The following is a 20,549-nucleotide window of genomic DNA, read 5'->3' as shown; positions in this document are numbered from 1 at the left end:
CGGGGAGATTGGCCATTTAAGCTCTCCTCTGTCACCTCAGGTCCCCTGTGTCAGTCTGTGTCAGAGACCTTGACTGACTTGTCCTGTGGTGTGTGTGTGTGTGTGTGTGTGTGTGTGTGTGTGTGTGTGTGTGTGTGTGTGTGTGTGTGTGTGTGTGTGTGTGTGTGTGTGTGTGTCTGCGTGTGAATGTTTTTGAGGCATAGACAGCCTTGAAACGGAATGACTAAACACAGGCTGCCTTCCCCGAAGCTCTCACTTGAATTTAGTCAACAGGACTCGCATGCCCCTACATGCACGCACGCACGCACGCACGCACAGCCTTTTAGCAGTAGTGTGTGGGCATGCAAACCAGCTGCCTTTTTGGGTTCTTTCTCACACAGTCATTGTGTCTGTAGACAGGCTGAAAAAACAAAAACAAAACACTGACCCAAACCTCCTCACTCGATAAATAGCTCTAAAATCACTTACATTGACCAAAGCTGTTTATTTGCGTGAGATGATCTAGTAGCTTCCCAACAATTTGACATTGAACAGCTCACCAATAGGCCTACTAGAGGCAGTGCAGTCAGGAACGGGCTGGCCCAGACAATCAGAATGATTAGCCGTGCTAGACCACAGGCCAGGGTTGTTTTTCCATGGGGGCACTGGTGGCAGAGGCAATGGTCTCCTGAGAGAGATTTAATGATGTGTGAGTCTGCCGTACTGCCCTTCACTTTGATCTCTGCCAAGGAGAGTCAATTTATGTGCTGTTGGCACCTCACCTGCACGTGGACTTCAACACTCGCATTTATAGACCATTCAGAAGTAATGGGGTGTGTGCACACAAAGTGTTTACTTGGCAGGGAATGAGTTGGTGTTGGTGTGTGTGTGTGTGTGTGTGTGTGTGTAAGACTGTGAATGTGTGTTTGTTTGTCTGAGAATGGGTTGGTGTGTGTGTGTATGTGTTTGTAGATTATGGTTATGATTATTGTATTTAGCAGACGCCTTTGTCCAAAGCGACTTACAATAATCTAATGTGCGTCTGTGTGTCATATTCTGTGTGTCGACGCACCAATGGGGATGGAGGAGATCTGGGTGTAGACGTCCAGCATGCGGTTCCCGTCCACGTCCACCAGGTAGTTCCCGCGGCTCTCATCATAGTTGCAGAAAAAGTGGACTGCCCCAACATTCTGCAGAAGCACACAGAAGCAAACAGAATCTCAGTAATTCAGAAGCTGAACATACAACTCGTCCCCATGTAAGCCAGTCAATCTCTGTCACTCTCTCCTCCTTCATGACTGGAATTATGATTAGCGTGTGACCTGCATAATAAATCACTGCTGGTGTTTCACAGTGCAGGCAGAAATCCCATGTGCCAGCCAACTCTGGCCATGTTACGGGTAAGATCCGCTACAGAGTTGTTTCCTCTCTAGTCTCTGCGCTGCCCTACTCAGGTCTTAGCAGTACATTTTACAAGGCAGGAAATGTTGCTGTATGTGTCGGTATGGTTCTTTGTGAGAGTATGACGTGAGCGAGTGTATGAATGTATTCTTCCATGCACCAGAAGTAGCACTTTAAATTTTGTTGTGACAATGTTTTACAATGACAAATAAATGATTCTGATTATGCTAAATGCCAACCTTGCCAATGAATAATAAATTGTTTTTTTTTTTTTATAATTCAATGGCTTAAGTCAAATCATGTTATGGAAATGAAACTGCATGTTAATCACGCCAGAGAGCCCGCTCACTAGGGGCTTACTAGATACCAGGTTCATATGACATTAAAACATTTGCCTGCATTTATTCCACTAAGGAAGCTGGAGAAAACACAACTCAAAGCTACTTATTTGTATAAAGTAAATAGACAACCCCTATATCTGTCCTTCAAAGACCAAGTCAGGGCAATGCTGTTTTTAAGGAGCACCCAGAAGACCCAAGAGTGCAACATAAACAGCCACCCAGAACATTAGACTTACATGCTAGCATACTGTAGCATGTTGAGCCAACTCTCATCAAATTCAATTAGCACGAGAGAGAAGGAATAAGGACAACAATCCTGTTTCCTGAGGGCACGAGTCTTTACTGCAACACTCTGCAACCGTTCTGCAATGACGTCTCAAGACTCTCCACCCCCACCCCCCACAAGCACAAAGCAACAGTTGAACTCAGGGACATAAATGAAAGCCTTCCTGCTATACAGCCTGCTCACCAGGCACCAAATAACACAATCACTAGCCGTGTCCAGATATTAATGGATCATGTGTAGCATGGCAAATCGCTACGTTAAGGCTTGCCTACTGACCAGAGCCCCCCCCCACATCCACACACACAAACATACAGAGAGCAGAGAGAAGAGAGAGAGAGAGAGAGAGAGAGAGAGAGAGAGAGAGAGAGAGAGAGAGAGAGAGAGAGAGAGAGAGAGAGAGAGACACACAAAACATCTTCATCTTTCTGCCGTGCCCACGGAATAATGTTCCTTTTTTAGCTCTGGCTCTCCTAATGAGCAGGTTTGTGCATTATGTATTTCTACTCCCCGTATTATAACTGGAAGGGAGGCGGTGAGAGAGGAGAGGAGAGGAGAGAAGGGGAGAGGAGAGGAGAGGAGAGAAGAGGAGAGGAAAAGAGAGGAGGAGAGAAGGGGAGAGGGGAGGGGAGGAGAGGAAAAGAGAGGAGGAGAGAAGGGGAGAGGGGAGGGGAAGGGGAAGGAGAGGAGAGGAGAGAAGAGGAGAGGAAAAGAGAGGAGGAGGGGAGGGGAGAGGAGAGGGGAGGGGAGAGGGGAGGGGAAAAGAGAGGAGGAGAGGAGAGGAGAGGAGAGGAGAGGGGAGAGGTGCTTGTGTAACGTGGGGCAGGGGGAGCACAAAGAAGCGATCGGCGGGAGGAGAGCCCGCCCGCCTGTCACAAGCCATCAGGCTCTCGGGTCAACGTGGCCGGGCGGTCGGTCGGCTGACTGAGGTCGGACTTCTGTGTGGAGCACCCCGGGCATCTCATCTTTCAGGAGCAGAATCGAAAACAAAGTGAACCAGTGGTGTACTCAAAAGATGCATTGACTGGCTGACTGACTGAAAGCATTCTCGTCTACCTCACATGGAAGAGGATGCTGTGAAGAGGAGGCATCAAAATCAGGTGCTATGAACCAAGGTCAGCCTAAAGGGCTTGATGGTAGAACTATCAATGGTATGAAGCTTTTTATGGATAACATTCAGACATCTCCCTATCAGTGGATGCGGCATCAGACGGTTCCATAGCAAAAAATGCCTTATGATAAACATCACAAGTCATTCCATACTCCACTCAAATGTCTTGGTCGTGTGAATTTCACACTGCAAAAGATATTCAGCACCATCTGCATGCAGGTGGCATTCCGAGTTTTAAACGGTTGAGTTCACTAGGTCATAGGAGTGTGACTTGATGAGAGTTGCCACACTGGTCTGCCACATTAAGGCTTGTGGTCAGGACAGAGGATGTGTCCCTGGCCGCTTCAGCGATGTAACGAGAGAAGGAAGTCTATTATCTACCCTTGTCAGATACGCAAGCTCTTAGAAAAGGCTGCAATCTAGAACCCTTTAGGGGGTTTTCGGTTAGTCTCTAAGGAAGCTCTTTAAAGATTTATTACGCCCCTTCGGTTCTAATCTGATGATTCTCATTCTGTCAGCTTTTTTGGCAGCTATCTGTGACTATGCATTTAGAACCTCTTCTAGTACATCTTCAAAAGGTTCCTTACAGACTAAATATTTAATATGAAAAACGGTTCTACACATTCAGATTTTAAAAAGACCTAACTATTACCATTGCAGTGTATGGCTGTACATGAAGCCCTGTCTATGTTCTTGCAGGCTTGTATACAAGATGCTCAGTCCTGTTGGGGGGGGGGGGGGGTTATGTCTATGTGCATCAGAGGAGAGCTTGTCTACACACAGGGACCCCTAGTCTCTGCCAAAGCATGCATCTTCAGCGAACTCTCGCTCGCTCGCTTTGCCAGCCAGTCATCCAGCTACCCACCCACACAAGGCATGCTGCATTATACAATAGACACAGCGATCACATGACATGGGAGGACATCGGGAGAATCATTCTCTGTCAAAGCCCATAGTGGCCTTTAATTGGGAGGTTGAATATGGAATTGGCTTTGTTACGTAATACTGCCATGAGAGCATCGAGAAAGATATACAAGATGACAATATGGAAGGAGAATTGTTTAAAGAGCATAGTCATTGAATATAAGAGTGGCATTAGTATTACATCATACTGTAGCAAAACAATCACGTTTCTTACCTGAATCTCTCCCAGCTGTTTCAGCAGTTCCTGTGAAAGGAAGAAGAATAGCTTGTCACTCATTAGTAAACAAACAAATGAGTTACTCAGACTACTTAAGGGCTTATGCACAGATACTTGGCATCTATTGTGTAGGTTGGTTAATGTCCTATCCATAAGGAAGAACACACATTAGCAAATCTATTGTACAGAGAACTCTGCATTGGTGTACCAAATATAGCAAAGTACTAATTTAGTGAAACGCCTGGGGTACTCGATCAGCAGCTGATCAAAACATGATCGCAGCATTTCTTCAAGCATAAACAGCGGCATCACGCCAAAACTCCGTTCCGCCTACACAAACCACATCAAACGGATAAACAGTGCATAAATAGAGCATTCACCAAGCCGATGTTTCATTCACAGGCTGAGGAGCTGACAGCAGAGGTAAGGCAAACAGACGTTACGTCGGCATCCCATTACGCTAGAGAACTAAGGCAGAGTTGCAAACCTTGGACCTTGGCCCTGGGACTTCAGTCTTCATTGAGGGAGCATCGTACTCAAAGTCCACCACCGACTTTGCGGCTGTTTTGCTGACATATCTGCAGCCTAGGAGGGGAGAGGGGAAATTCAGTGATAGCCATGAGTATAGGGCAAGATGCATTCTTGAATGTTTACACTGAGCTTTTATATGGGTTGCTCATGCAAAACACAATTCTGATTACTGATGCTCACAATGCCACTATTTAAAACCACACGAGAAGCAGGAATGTAAGCACAATATACATAATGTTAACTATGTAATATTTTTACATGTATTTGTACATTGCATTCAATAGGTTTCAGCCAATAGCCGATAATATCAATGGCATGATGTACACAATTGTACACTACAAATATTAGTGAATAATTTTTAGACCGGACCATTTTACTTGTAATGCTGTGTGATAGCATTCTGATACACAAAAGGCAATGAAGGATCTAGGAGATTAGCCGTATATTAGAAGTATGTTTATGAAAGGTTATGTGCAGGCATTGACCAGGGTGCCATTAAGCCAGACACTAGCACGACTCTGAGTAACACTTTGCTCTAACTTGGGACGCAGAAGAGCACATAACTGGATGGAACCGGACAACTGTTGATGATTAATATGCCATGAACTTGGCGCTGAACTCACTTCTGTGTAAGCACAGAGGAGCAAATGCTGCCCTTATACAACTGCCGCTATGCACAAGACAACGCCAAAAGTCTGAACTTTAACAATTTAAGTATGCCATTACACAGATTTTAAATATAATTAGCCTACAAATAAGGATGAACTAAGGTATTCTATTAAACTCAATTATAACAATCATAAACAAAGGTATTTGGACTGTACAAAGGTAAAGACTGGTATTTTGTGCCCATATTCTGAATGAATTTCTTCACGGGCCAGTCATAGCAATACTCATAGGAATAAAAAAAATGTGAAAATAAATAAAACAAATAATAATAATTAAAAAAAAAAACTCTGCTGAAGAGTACCAATTTCATTGCATTTGATTTGACCAACAAGTGACACAATTCAAAATCTACACACCAACAAAACGCTAAAAAGTAATGTTAAACTGACTGTATAAAAAAATACGGATATATGAACAACCTACACTGACGTAGATAGATAGATAGATAGATAGATAGATAGATACTTTATTGATCCCCAAGGGGAAATTCAAGTCTAGACCTTGATCTTACAGACCGCTTGATACTCTGTCCTGGGCTGCAGCTGACTCACCTGGTGCACTGAGGCGCAGATTTTGTTGCAGGGACAAAGCCAGTTGACGGCTCAGCAGCGACGAAGCCATGTGGGAGAGTGTCTGGGCAAAGGAACCGGAACAGAGAACCGTACTGAACCGCACCAGACGCAGGGAGGATGGTTCTTAATCGCAGCAGCTGCCTTCACTTCACCTGAGGGGGAGCAATACACAGACAGCAGGTTTGGGTTATGTTCTGCTCTGTTGCGGCACGCTGAGGTCGTCCAGTCTTTTCAAAGGCCTGCCCTTTGTATCGTCTAGCTGTACCTGTTAGCAACACATGACTCAGCAAGTTAACTCAGCTACATGCCATCTGTATGTAAGGGTCAATAAAATCAATAAAATGATTGCCCTTGATAAGTCCAGCATGCGGTAATATTTGCCCTTGACAAATATTATTTTGGTATAGTCTCTCATAATATAAGTCATTAATGGATTGTCTTTGCTTTGGGTACTTTGCTACAGCAGTCAACCACAAATTAGGTAGTGGTCCAAGTTTTGCTTTTCTGCATGATTATTTAAGCTGGCTACAGTATCCATTGGCTTTAGGGGCAGACAAATGGCCGATCCCAAATGCTGTTGCAGATGATGGGCAAAGGTGAGGGGGCAGAGCCTAAATAAAAATGCTGGGCTATAGTTCAGATAGGGCAGGCATCAGGACTGGTATCAGGACTGCACTGGGATGAACGCATGGGACTGGCACTATCTGCCAACTCATCTGGTAGCCATGTAATAGCATTTCAGGAGGTGAGTCCGTTTTGCTCAGCATGAATGGGTTACCCTCTGTGGTAAGCAGAGCCTATTCCTCTCAATCAGTCTTTCACATGCAGCAGAGATTAGGACTTAAAGGCAAACTGTGGCCGAGTTTGGGTGTGAAGGTAAATCGAATTTGGCTCTCAGCAGCAGAGATATCTGAGGGAAAACAGGTTGGATTTCGCAATCCTCCATCAACCACACAGAGGAAGGGGAACACCACTTGTTTTGCCTAACCTTCAAGTCTCAATCATGTTGAACTTTGACCGCGGCGCACTGTGAGCAACCTATCAGCGAGCACAACGCATTCCGTGTGCAACATTATCCCCTTAACATTTGCCCATGTTTGTATTTCTACTATGAAAACTACCAACAACAGGTCACCAACTACACTGGCATTCTGCAGTCATTTCCTGGGTTCCTCCTTCCCTGTGTAGGGTGTCCCGGAGAGGCCAATCTGCCACCTGCACTGATCATAATTACAGCATGTTGCTCTTGGGTGCTCCGTCCCCCTCTATGAATGACCTGGTTTCCCCTATCCTCTCGGGCTAGGCAATAAATCAGACCAGACGTCCACCGCACAGGATTGTGGGATAGGGACTCCGTCTGCCTGGGCTGAGCAATGAGAGGATACCGCTGGGAGTTTTCTGGGTGGGTGGGGGGGCAGTCAACGACAGCTACTGACTGACTAATGCAGCCCCTGGGCATTGCTTAGTCCTTCACACTTGCTAAGGCTGTAGAACTGTACGCTGCTTTCCCAACAACAAGCCTTGGATAACCAGCAATGTCAAGACCCTGCTTAACAGGAAAAAGATGGCGTTCAGAGAGGGGGACATGGCAGAGCTGAGGCGCGTGCAAGGGGAAGTCAAATTCAAGCTTAAGGAAGCTAAGGAGGATTACAGAAAGAAGGTGGAACAGAAACTGCAGGAAAACAACTTGAAGGAGACATGGGACTGCATGAAGGTTATCACTGGCCTGAAGAAGAACAGCAGCTCTGTGGAGGGGGACCTGGACAGGGCGAACCAGTTGAACTACTTCTACAACAGGTTTGACTGCAATGCTCCAGCTCCAATGGCAGTGGTCTGTCCACCATCCCCCAGCCCCCACCCCCACACCCCCTCAATACCAGCGCAACACTCACCTCCATCATCACAGGCTATCGTACACCCACCATCACTGGATTTTGCACCCCTCCCCCACATGGCGATCACGAACAATGAGATGACAACGACCTCAGTCAACAGCCATCAGACACACAGATCCCAGATGCACCCCTCCCCTTACACCCCTCACCATTACAACAGATCAAGTGACAGTCCAACTTAAGAAATTGCGCAGCAATAAAGCAGCGGGGCCTGACAGACTGTGTCCAAGGCTACTCAAGGCCTGTGCTGCTGAACTGGGGGAGCCACTGAAGCACATCTTCAATTTGAGCCTACGCCTTGGACAAGTTCCAACACTGTGGAAGACCTCATGTCTTACCCCTGTCCCTAAGAAGTCACACCCTAGTGAGCTTAATGACTACAGACCTGTCGCTCTTACATCACATGTGATGAAGACAATGGAGCGATTGGTCTTAGGCATGCTCAGACCCCAGGTACGCCATGCACTAGACCCGTTACAGTTTGCATACCAGGAGAAAGTGGGCGTGGACGATGCCATCACTTATCTTCTACACAGGACACATTCCCACCTGGACAAGGGGAAAAGTGCTGTGAGAATCATGTTCTTTGATTTCTCAAGTGCTTTTAACACCATCCAGCCCCTCAGATTGGGAGACAAACTCTTGCAGATGGGTGTGGACGCTCACCTGGTAACCTGGATTACAGATTACCTGACCGAGTGACCACAGTTCGTCAGACTGAAGAACTGTCTCTCTGACACTGTGATCTGCAGCACCGGAGCGCCACAGGAAACTGTGCTATCTCCAGTCCTGTTCACCCTGTACACATCTGACTTCTGCTACAACACTGAGTCATGCCACATGCAGAAGTTTTCTGATGATACTGCAATTGTGGGGTGTATCAGGAACGGGCAGGAGGAGGAGTACAGGAGCCTGGTGGAGGACTTTGTGCAATGGTGCAAACTCAATCATCTTCAATTTAACACTTCAAAGACCAAGGAGATGGTGGTGGATTTCCGCAGGTCTAAGCCCACTCTGCTACCAGTCCACATTGATGGGGTCAATGTGGAGGTGGTTAGCACCTACAAGTATCTGGGTCTCCACCTGGACAATAAACTGGACTGGTCAGCCAACACTGATGCACTCTACAAGAAAGGGCAGAGCAGGCTGTACTTCTTGAGGAGGCTGCGGTCCTTCAATGTGTGCAGTAAGCTCCTCAGGATGTTCTACCAGTCTGTTGTTGCCAGCGTCCGTCCTCTTCTATGCAGTAGTATGTTGGGGAGGAAGCACAAGGAAGAAGGATGCGGGGCGAATTGACAGGCTGGTAAGGAAAGCTGGCTCTGTAGTGGGAGCTGAACTGGAGTGCATCACTTCACTATCTGACAAAAGGACCCTGAACAAACTGATCAACATCTTGGACAATGAGTGTCACCCACTCCACAGCACTATTGTTAAGCAGAAGAGCCTGATCAGCTGGAGACTTCGCTCACTGCCTTGCACAACTGACAGACTGAGAAAGTCATTTGTCCCCAGGGCCATTGAACTGTTCAATGCCTCACTTAAGGGAAGAGGAGAGATAGACTTCTCTGCATAGTCTGTCTGCACCCCCTCCATGTTTGGTACTGTCTGTCCACTAGCCACTTTTACCACTGTCTTTATACCTCACTGTTTGCGTGCTACTGTATATTAGCACATTAGCACATATGCATAACCCCCCCCCCCCCCCCTCCATGCCACAGCCGAACTGTGGCCACACTTATACATTTTCTTAAATAGTTAAATATATAGACTTTACTTTATTTCTGCATTGTTGCACTGTTGGACTTACTCACTTGCACTATCACCATGACCACTATCACCATTGCACTACCACCATGACACTCATTCACACAGAGCACCTTACCATACCTTACTATGCACAGAGAATCACAGGCTCAGTCCCTGCCTCAGTCATGGCAAGCGCCTCTGATTGATTAATCACCACTATGTGGATACTGTTTTTAGAATTGATTTAGATTAAGTGTTAGTTAGTATAATTTGTATTTTTGTAATTTGTATTTTAGTATATTTTTATATATTGTATTTAAGTTTAGTTAGTATAATTTGTATTTTAGTATATTTAGCATATTCTTTATCTTCTACTGTCCTTATTGCTTAGTTGTGTTTTTATATTACATACTTTAATTACTCTTTCTGCTGTTAAAGAATGTGTTTGTGTTGTCTGTATGCTGCTGAGACCTTGAATTTCCCCTGGGGATCAATAAAGTATCTATCTATCTAGGCAATCACGTTCACACACACACACACACACACACACACACACTAGACACAGACACAGACAAACATACACATACACACACACACAAATGTGTATGTTTGTGCCATTTGTCCAGCTGACCTTGTTACGGTTGGGATATCTGAAGGACCATTATAATTTCCACCACCATAAAGGGTTAACGTTGGTCATCAGTCACAAATGCACAGAGCAAGTAGGACACTTGGATTTTCTTCTAATCTGTATTTCTTCCCCTTCTATTCTCATTCTTTTGTAATCACCACAGTCTCGTCTTTCCCACTCTCCCCCTCACCTACACAAGTACACAACCTCTCACACACACACACTATTCTCTTCTTTGTGACTCCATCATTCTCATTCAATCTCTCTCTCTCTCTCTTTCTCTCTCTCTCTCTCTCCTCCCAATTGGGGTTCAGTTACATAACTGTAGGTTCAGCCCAAGCAAGAAAATTCCAGACGACGATCCGAGTCTTCAGAAAGAACGAGTCGCACAAACCCACCCCCCACCCAGACAACAAAACCTCAACTGGATGGAACTGGTTCTCAAAAGGAGCCGTTACACAAGCCTGCATCCAACATGCCCTGGGAGGATGCTGCTGATGCGGCTGCTACCTGCAGAAGTGGGTTAAACTGGATGGCTTCCCTGGGGAAATACTCAGAGCCCGTTATGAATAATGCCATGTGCATTAAAAGTCTCTTCGTACGTAGCTAAGGTTGCAAAAATAACATCAAATGACTAAATTTATATTGTGTTTTACATTTAAACTGTGGAGAATGAAATCACTTTAGTTTTTAGTATGCAGATGCTGTTGTTAAAACAACTCATGCACTGCAAACGACAGCACAGTCTCACACTAAACATATCCTCACTTGAACTGTTTGAGAGAAAACAGTCAGAAACTGCCTCTCGCCCCACTGAGCAGTGAAGGAAACAGCAGTCTACTGTTTTCCCTCAGCGCTCAACGATTAATGTTACAAAACTTGGAAGCGGCTACTCGTTATTCATCTGGGGTCCGCACCTCCCTACCCAGGCCCTGGGATCGCTTCAATGCCAACAGCGATCCGCTGTGCAATGTTGCACAACACAGACATGCCACTACAGCAGCATCGACATCTCTCAAGATAGACAGAGGTTTGTGCCTCCCGCTCCTCACACAAAGATCTAATACTATAAAATAGAATAAATAACATAATTCCAGTTAAACCCTGTGTATAGATAGCTACAGTATACACAGCCTGCTGTGTGGCCATTTTGAAAGTGATTTAAATGCTAATTACTTCAGTATTACGCAACATGTTTGGCATGCATTGGTACTGGGATAAGTAAGAGCAGAACTTCAAAGAAGCAACAAAATCCACTGTTTAGAAAATAGAACAGAATTCATGAGAAACTGGGTGATTAAGCAATGATTATGAAGATGCAGTTTAAATTGTAACAATGTCAGCGATACATCCTAACTCCACTTCATCTGTTTAACCTTGGCTTACACTGTTCTGTACTAACCACACCTTCCATAACATGGCATATTCTCACTTAAGGGCAACAAATTACTACATAATCCTTTACAATGACTGTTCTGACAACCTAAATCCACGGAGTAGAAATGATTAGCACTGTGTTGTTGTACAAGGGAATACAACCGTTCCCTGGAACTGAAGTCTGCTCACATCCTGTTACACTAATGATAAGTGAAGGCATTTGCCTTGAACAGTAACAATGCACACTGCAGTGCACACAATTGTCATAACTGGGAGTGAGAGGCTATCAACATCATTAACGCTGATCTTCACAAACAAACCCCTTTATTTAGAAGATCATTTCCATTACCATGTCTTAGCATACTATGGAGAATTCAATGATATATTAGACACATTGCAGGATTTCAAAAGATTCTGTATGTTCAAAAGGAGAGGTTAGACTAACGTTACATGCAATTTTGATGTCAAGGGATACTTCAAATAATGTTATCATTAACAGTGGTTCAATTTTCCTCAGATATAACACATTGAGGGCAAATTATCAAATGAGTCCCTAATCTGTAGTCGTGGCAACAGCACACAAATACAAGGGGAGGATGGGTAGAGCCACTTGAATCAAATAAATATTGGCCTACAGTTGCCAGGGCAACCAAAGGGAGGGAGGGTAGCAATTCTATTCCAGCCTCCCAATCCTTGGTCTCAGCATGGAATGGACTTCCGCAATCGTCAGAGTGTAGGGATAATATTTTTTTGTTTTTTTTAAAGCAGAGCGTCTCAAAAACAATCCTTATTCCAAACAAATAGTATGTTCCAGATGATCCAGATCATCCAGATGTTCCTCTTAGGTGATTATAAGAATTCTCAAGATCTCCCAACCACAGTGCATAACAACTAGTAAGCATAGCTACAGCTAATCACCATTGCAGAGGACATTTTCACTCATGTTCTGGTGACAGTGTTAGCAGATGTTCCTGGAGTTCTATAAGGTCAGTGAACACAGAGATGCAATCACAAGAGACAAGGCCCAGCACACAACGTGGCTTTGGACCACAGTTGTGACAGCAGTGGGTAGATAATTATAAAAGCATGATTTGAAATGGAAAAACACAATTTGCTGTATTTCTGAAAACATTAATCATTTTCATGAGCAATATTCCTTCCTTTTCTGTGCTGTATTTCATTTAGGTCACAATAGCAGTGCCAAAATCTATCACTTTCAATTGGAAATGCAAACAATGTAGCCTAATTTCATCCTGTGATATAATAAATAAATAAAATAATTACTCCATCAGCATATGCTTTTCCAGAGAACCATTTAAATGACCACAGAGTTATCCCAGATTTATATGCAAGTCTGAATTATGACAACCAAATGTGTGGCTGAAATAGGATATTCTATAGTCAGTCATCAAGAATAAACACTGAAAACAGGGAAGAAGTGGAATCCACAGGAAGCAGTTAAGCGTGGTCAAGGCACACTGCAGCAATATTGTAGGACAGGTGCAAGATTGATACAATAGATGAACTGGCATTTTGAGAAGAGGAAGATCTGCTGGAGAGAGCTATGGCCCATGGATGCTAACCGCACCAAATTTATGGTAGGAGCCTTCCACTTATGACGTTCTGCCAATTCTACAGAATCTCAGCCAATGGGTTGGTGAAGACAGAAGCATTAAGCTCTGTATGTACTCAGTGAGTTGGTGATTGATAGGGACAGTAGAATTTTGTTTGTGAAATAGGGACAGAAAGGTGGTCTTGGGCAAATACAGTAAGATACAATACAGGAAGATGGGGCAAAGCACAGGATTAGAAACTCCTGGTGGATGCCGGAAGGCAAGTGCAAGTTCTACAATGTGTTGCTGTGACTGCTTTGAGACCAGACATGGTGATATATTCAGAGTGTGAGTGCGCTGTCTACTTTATTGAGCTAACCATTCCCTTTGAAGATGCAATGGAGGAAGCCTTTGAAAGGATAAAGTTTAAGTATGCAGATCTGGTGGCAGAAGTAAGAGAAAGTGGCTGGCAAGCACACACAAGTCCAGTGGAAATAAGTGTTAGAGGTTTTGTAGCACAGTCACAACACTGCTGTGGGGTTTTAGTTTCCAAGGAGGGTCACTGAAAGGAGCTGCAAAACAGGTGGATGGATATGGTTGAGTCGCTCAGAGACTACTTGGGGTCATGTCGTAACATGAGTTGACTCTGAGATGTGTGACATTGCTGTTTTTGGAATGCCGGCCTACAAGGGGAACAGGTGTGGAATCTACTTATCTACTCCCATATTTACCCAAATACCCAAATTTATCAAATAGACCATACCAGAACCAAATTTTAGGTTATCTAGAATTGCATCACATCAACGTTTTAGTGCCATAGTCCTACCACTAGCAAATAAATAGTGCTCCAACATTTGCATACATATCACTGCACCCTGCACCTGAACAACAGGTGGAGTGCACATTCCAACTTCAGGTCACCACCTCTGTTCCCTTAACAGAACAATCTAATAATCTAAACAGCATAAAACCTAGCCACAGCAACTTCCAGGGTCAGACTGGTCTCTGAATGTTTTTTTTTTTTGTTTTGTTTTTAATATCATTGTAAGGGACATGATACGTCTACAAGAACTTCAAGAAAACATTGTTATATTTCACGTGATTGGTGCAGCTTGATTAGACTGCCAGTACAGGGAAAGTCTAGGCTATAATGTTTGTAGGATAGCTTCCTATCAAGCTGTGCAATCTCATATGCAGAAAACGGAATCCTGCAGATTTGCAGTAATAGCGGGTATTGACAGATCATTTCTAGTCAGGCCTTATCGCTTATCGAGATAGACCAAGTTCATTCACCATAAATTCCACTATCAACGAGCACAGACAATAAACGCCAACCGGTTCCGACTGGATCTAACTAGCTCACCATTTCGGCAGACAATATTGTTACGAATATCACAAAATCACTAGTGCTGAGATAGCATTCAACAAAATGTGGACTGTTTGTTGAGCTATGACATACAGCAGAGGTAGTTCAGCTGACAACATAATGCACTTTCATGTAGGCCAGGCTACTACTAGTCTGGACGAAAGTTACGTCTCTAGCAACACGTCAAAAGAAAAAGATGACTCATTTGCTAAGATGCTGCTTCTAAGAATTAAGCAATAGATTATTAGCTCAAACATGTCTGATACCTCTGATACGATATAAAAAATAAAAAAAAAAGCTAGCAGACTGAAATAACTCACCTTTCGATTTAAAACTGAAGCGGTCAAGGGTTATGAGGATACCACAGCCACTGCGGCAATAAGAGAACGAAAGTAGAATGTAAACAGTATGTCTGGTGAGATCTTACAACATCGCCTGTGATCTGGTCCTTTTGCTTGAAGGAGGGCCTTCAATGGACTGGTCACGCTACTAGCCAATCAGAGGACTGTGCACTGGCTGACTCTACAAGATCTGTAAATCGAGTTGTCAACCGTTCATGTCAAATAATCAAAGAAGTATGGTATGGTATTGGCTACCTTGGAACCCATAAGCCCTGCGTAGAACTAGACTAACGACATTATCACAGAATGAATCATATGCACACCGATAACGGCTTCTATCCATCAAGCCAATAACGTGCTTTTACAACACATCGCCAGCGCACCACTGTAAAAAAAAAAGTACATTCTGTGCATATCTAAGTTTATATTAGCCTACCTTATCACTGATCTTTTCAATCATGGAAGATATGCAAAGAACAAAACTCGCGACCGGTGTCAGACAGCAAACAGCAAGCGGTAAATTACAGGAACGGATTTTGTAACCATCTGCAACAAGCCCAATCTGTCGTGTCTGCGATGATGTTCTTACTCCCTCTACAGTTCGATCAGAAGAGCGATGAAAAATGGTCGACAGCTGACTAATTTCTTCTCTTGTATGGCTGATTTCCCTGATATCCAGAGCTTCTTGAGAATTGGTTATACCATTCTTATGATAATTATGTTATATGATTATCTTATGATTATCATTCATTTAAAAGATGACTCCAATTTAGCATGTCAAACATTTTTGTTTTTTTATTGTACACAATTACAGGAAAATAACAGTAGGCCTATTACATTGAATTTAAAAACACCTTTCATAACACTGAAGGTAGAAAACTGACCTGGCAAACATCAAGAAGAAAACCCCACCCAAATGAACTTCTGCAGTGGAGATGTGCCATTAATTGAAAGAAACCTGCATTGCTGAATAATAAATACATAATTAGTGGCCTGCATGACCATTCCCTCTCTTAACATCATAATGTTCAGACATCATGATAAAGTCTAAAACACATTAAAATAAATGAATTCGACAACCTTAGTCAGGATGGTTAGATCAGATATATGAATATGACATCTGCCATTGGTGAACAAATCTGAAAATGTACGTGTTTCCTTTTCTTTTCACAGCTAGAACATTACATACAATCTGACAATACAAAACCAATTATCTGTAAGGAGTCAGGAGACAGATGCTGTGAGACACTTGTGAGTTATTTTTTGGTTTGCAGTGATTTTCCAAACCTCCTGCAGAAAAAACAAAGAGAAGGCAATATCAATACAAAGAGCATTGAGGCCGTCTTTTGCAAGCATGACAAAACACATGAATGAAATGACAAAATGCAAGGGCACCTCATTAAAATGTTTATGAAACAACAACAAAAGAAGCATTGCACAACAGCAGAAGAAGTCTCTTCACTGCCCTCTCATGGTGTGTGGACAAACTAATGTTGAATAACCGATGTAACGGATGGTGGTGGTGGTGGTGGTGGTGTGGGGGTGGCGGGTGCGGGGCCAAATGTCCAAAAAGAGTACCTCCTCTCTAACACATCTAACAACCCAACTCACGTAACATACACTTACCATGAATTTCCTTTCCTCCCTTCTTTACATCCTTCTCCATCCTACTATTTCTACCCATCTTTTTCGACTATACTTTGACTAGTATTTCAGCTTCTGCACTCTCATCCTCTGGTAGTAGTATCTATTGTTACCTAAGCTCTCCTTGGCAATGTAGCTTGAATGTTAAGCCTCATCCTGCTCTCTTAAAGGCATATGCCACCACCCAACCGCTGTGCTTCTCCAATGAATGCCGTCTGTCCGAATGTCCGCACTCACAGCAAGCTATGCTCATCCGTGGTTTCCCGATGGTGGAACGCGCTACTAGTTACTACTAGAGCAGAGGCATCCCTGTCTGTCTTCAAAAACTCTCTTGACTGCTTTTATAAATGGAATCTTGGTCTTTTTTTTTTTTTTTTTTACAAAAAACTCTCTTCAATGTCAAAATGAAAGGAGATTTCTACAAAGTAATGCTAATGAATATATAATTCAAAATAGACAATTGCATAAATATTCACCATATATTCAAGTCAGCATTTAGTAGATGCACTTTTGGACAGGGATTGGGTGTAGACAATCATTTCAAGTCCAGCCACAAATTCTATATTGGATTGAGGTCTAGGGCACACAAGAACATTCAGAACAACAGTCTTTAAACAATTTCTGTGTACCTTTCACTGCTGGAAAGTAAATTTTCTCCCCAAGTCACAGTTCTCTTGCAGACTGAATCAGATTGTCTTCCAGATTTTCCATATATTTTGCTGAATTCATTTTACCCTTTTTTTTACCCTTTTACCTTTACAAGCCTTCCAGGGCCTGCTGTTGAGAAGCAGAGCATGAGCATGATGCTGCCACCACTATGCTTCAAATTAGGGATGGTGCGGTGGTGTCTGCCAAACATAGCATCTAGTCAGATGGCCAAAAAAACTCAATTTTGGTCTCATCAGGCCAAAGAACCTATTTCTATTTGACCTTGAAGTGTATGTCTCCTAATGTCTCCTATTTGCACTGTACCTGTGCTGTTCTCTATTTTTGGACAAATGTGTCAGCTAAATTAATAAATGATAATGTACCATACAATTTTGTGAATCTCTTTGCATAAAAGCATCTGCTAAAACAATTGATGGAAATGTAGAGGTTCAGTGAAGTGTGTTGTGAATACAAATGGATTTGTGTCTACTGTACAATACTTTGCATTTCTAAAGGTCAGTTGTCTACTGTGTGCCTGAACAAAAAATACAAACCACCAAAAATATAAATCAAGGAGCTGAATAATGCAATTGCAACTGCATTATTGAACTATCTGACAACAAAATCTGCTAAACCGAATTAACTAAATGTTGTTCTATGACAGTCAACAATAACAGTGAGAGCTGCCTCTAAAAGTGCCTATGAGGCCTACACATCCATGGGGTCTATTCCAAGACCATGGTTTAACAAGGTTGGGCAAGGTACCTCAGGGTAAGAGGGATGCCTTCTATAAGAACAGCCCTGTGGCTGCCTCATTCTCAGAGCAAAACTAAACCGCAGAGCTCCTCATTGAGTTGGCTTACCAGGAGGTCTAACTTAATTTAGCCAGGTTTGTCTTACTCAAGAGGTGACCTTGAGGAGGTCAGGACATACTCACCAGCTGCTCCACCCTCTCGTACTGCAAGAACTGGGGGATGGGGCTGAGCACCTGCTCTACACGGTACTCCATCTTGCCGTCGTCCATGTCACAGAGCTCATCCAGGCAGTGGCGGAAGTGGTTGTAGGCCTCGCAGGCCACGTCCATTTCCCTCAGTGTGAAGTTGAGCCTGCCCAGGGAACAGACCACAAAGCTCCATTTAGTACAATTCAATATAATTTGATTAGATTCAACTTTATTGTCATTGTGCAGAGTACAAGTACAAAGCCAACAAAATGCAATTTGATCAATATACAGTGCATTGCTTCTGCTATCAGTTCTGCATACTTCAACTTCATCCTTTTGAAGGCCTTCTCTCCTCTATCGCATCTTCAAAGGGAATAGCAGTTCAATAAAGTAGCAGATGTTTGGTCTCAAACACACAACAATACACTGTGGAACTTGCTCTTGAGCTTCAGATATCCTCCAGGAGTTTCCAATTACACTTTGCCCCATCATCTTGTATTGCTTGTATTTGCCCAACGTCCACTTTTCTGTCCCTTACGCAAAAAATTAATTCTACTGTCCCTGTCGCTAACTAGAGAGTTGAGAAAGAGTTAATCTCAACTCTCTTGTTCTCAAGCAAACACTCCAATGATCATGTCTCCAGACATCCAAATAGATCCAAAATAGTTTTACAGTCAGACAGAATATGCTCTAAAAAGAACCATGACCAACAACAAACTGACTGAGATTGAGGAGCGGCTCCTATAATGATTTTATTGCGATTAACATCCATGGCCCATAGTTCTCTCCGCGCTAGCAGCAGTCATAATAAGGCAACCCAAGTAATTTCTTAACGGCATTAATAACAATTATTCCATACTAATGACAGCTTAGCCTTAGATTGATGAGAATTTTACCTTTTTCATATCTCTAAAAAGGACATAGCCTACAACCTGTTAATTGTTTAGAGCTAATGTCACATTTGCATGGTATGCAATAATACAGTTCTAAAAATAAAGAAAATAATCCTGCCTTTTCTCAATGGATAAATAAACGGTGCTGGGGTTTCTGAGATTGCTGGATATCCTGTAGAGCGTCCTGAAGAAAGCGTCGGTGAGATCGTCATCATAGCACACTGGAGACAGACAATTGTGGACCAAAACATAAGGAAGAGCAGGAAATGGGGGTTATCAACTCCAGTCAATGACAAATTACTTCAATCACAGGGATCTGTACAAATCTATTTCCTCACCCCCTACATAGGGGATAGTGTCGTTACACACATACCATCTGCGGCCATTATCACAGATGTCTCGTTGTGTAGTTCAGCCACCTCTTCTTCAGTCCAGGAAAAGGGTTTCTCAGCATCTGTGGGCATAACAGTGGCTTAGAGGATAGAGCACAGACATAGATGAAGATAAATGAGCAGATAGAGTGGACAGACAGATAGATGGACAGAGAGAAATTACACAGATACAGATCATTAATGATGAAAAAGTGAGACACATAACCTGCAATGTCCACTATTCAACCTTCCAGCCAGCAACTCCCCTTACACCAAAAAAAACAGACAAACAAACAAAAATGCAAACACACGCGCGCGCGCACACACACGCACACGCACACGCACACACACACACACACACACACAGTTGGCCACACCTGTGCAGAAATCATCCCCCGTCCAGTCGAGCTGTCTGACTCGCACCTCACTCACTGCAGGGAGAGAGAGAGGTGAATTAATGGAATGACAACTCTGAAAAGACCGAAATGTCAATAGCTTCTCAGTCCAGTAGCTTACAAACGGTACACACACCGTTTCACATTACTAGTCCCACAATGCCATTGTTGAATACTGAGACGACATGGTATCTTCTGTTTTAAATCGTGAGGTCACACAGTTGAGGATGGCAACCAGTACTGGCTCACCTTTGGCTTCAGTAAGATGTTGGTTTAAAGTGACGTTTCTTTCACACATACTCAACAGATCCTGGCCCACATCTGAAAAAGCAACAATACCCCTCAGTGTATAAACAATAAATAAAAATGTATCATTTAAAAATCTAACAGGTCAACAGAGGCTCACCATTAGCTTGACAAATGAAAATAAAATGTAGGAAGCCATTACTTTCTCCCTATCTCTTGTTCCACTAAATTAAGCTGAGGTTGAGTACACTCTCCTTTGGACACATCACAAAAATTAAGTGATAATATAAATGTATGAAGCACATCAAATGATATTTGCATGAAGCCATAGAGAGCACCAAAAATATCAATTATGGACATTATTTCACAGCCTGGCAGAAAAAATCCTCCTCACTTTTAAGTATAAGTAGTATAAGTATAAGTATATATACTCTTTTGATCCCGTGAGGGAAATTTGGTCTCTGCATTTATC

General features: G+C 43.2%; 1 protein-coding gene across 3 annotated transcripts in view; it reads right to left on the bottom strand.

Annotated features, from left to right (window-relative positions):
* Positions 1–16,145, bottom strand: part of abat (4-aminobutyrate aminotransferase) — a 32,298-nt gene extending 16,153 nt beyond the window's left edge. The window contains exons 1-5 of one of the 3 annotated variants that reach the window (XM_042085565.1): positions 15,822–16,145; positions 6,008–6,180; positions 4,744–4,841; positions 4,254–4,283; positions 1,052–1,169 (exon numbers count right to left, since the gene is read on the bottom strand). In XM_042085565.1, coding sequence (XP_041941499.1) covers positions 1,052–1,169; positions 4,254–4,283; positions 4,744–4,841; positions 6,008–6,077 — 316 coding nt within the window. In that variant the 5' untranslated portion in view covers positions 6,078–6,180; positions 15,822–16,145. Of the gene's footprint in view, positions 1–1,051; positions 1,170–4,253; positions 4,284–4,743; positions 4,842–6,007; positions 6,181–14,916; positions 15,065–15,373; positions 15,514–15,821 lie in introns of those variants that run through there. The other 2 variants (XM_042085564.1, XM_042085563.1) reach the window with 2 other exon arrangements.
* Positions 16,146–20,549: the final 4,404 nt, after the last annotated feature.

This window comes from Alosa sapidissima, chromosome 3 (genome assembly GCF_018492685.1).
Source record: "Alosa sapidissima isolate fAloSap1 chromosome 3, fAloSap1.pri, whole genome shotgun sequence".
Taxonomy (NCBI): domain Eukaryota; kingdom Metazoa; phylum Chordata; class Actinopteri; order Clupeiformes; family Clupeidae; genus Alosa; species Alosa sapidissima.
The sequence above is the reverse complement of the archived record's forward strand: the minus strand, read 5'-3'. Positions and strand labels throughout refer to the sequence as shown.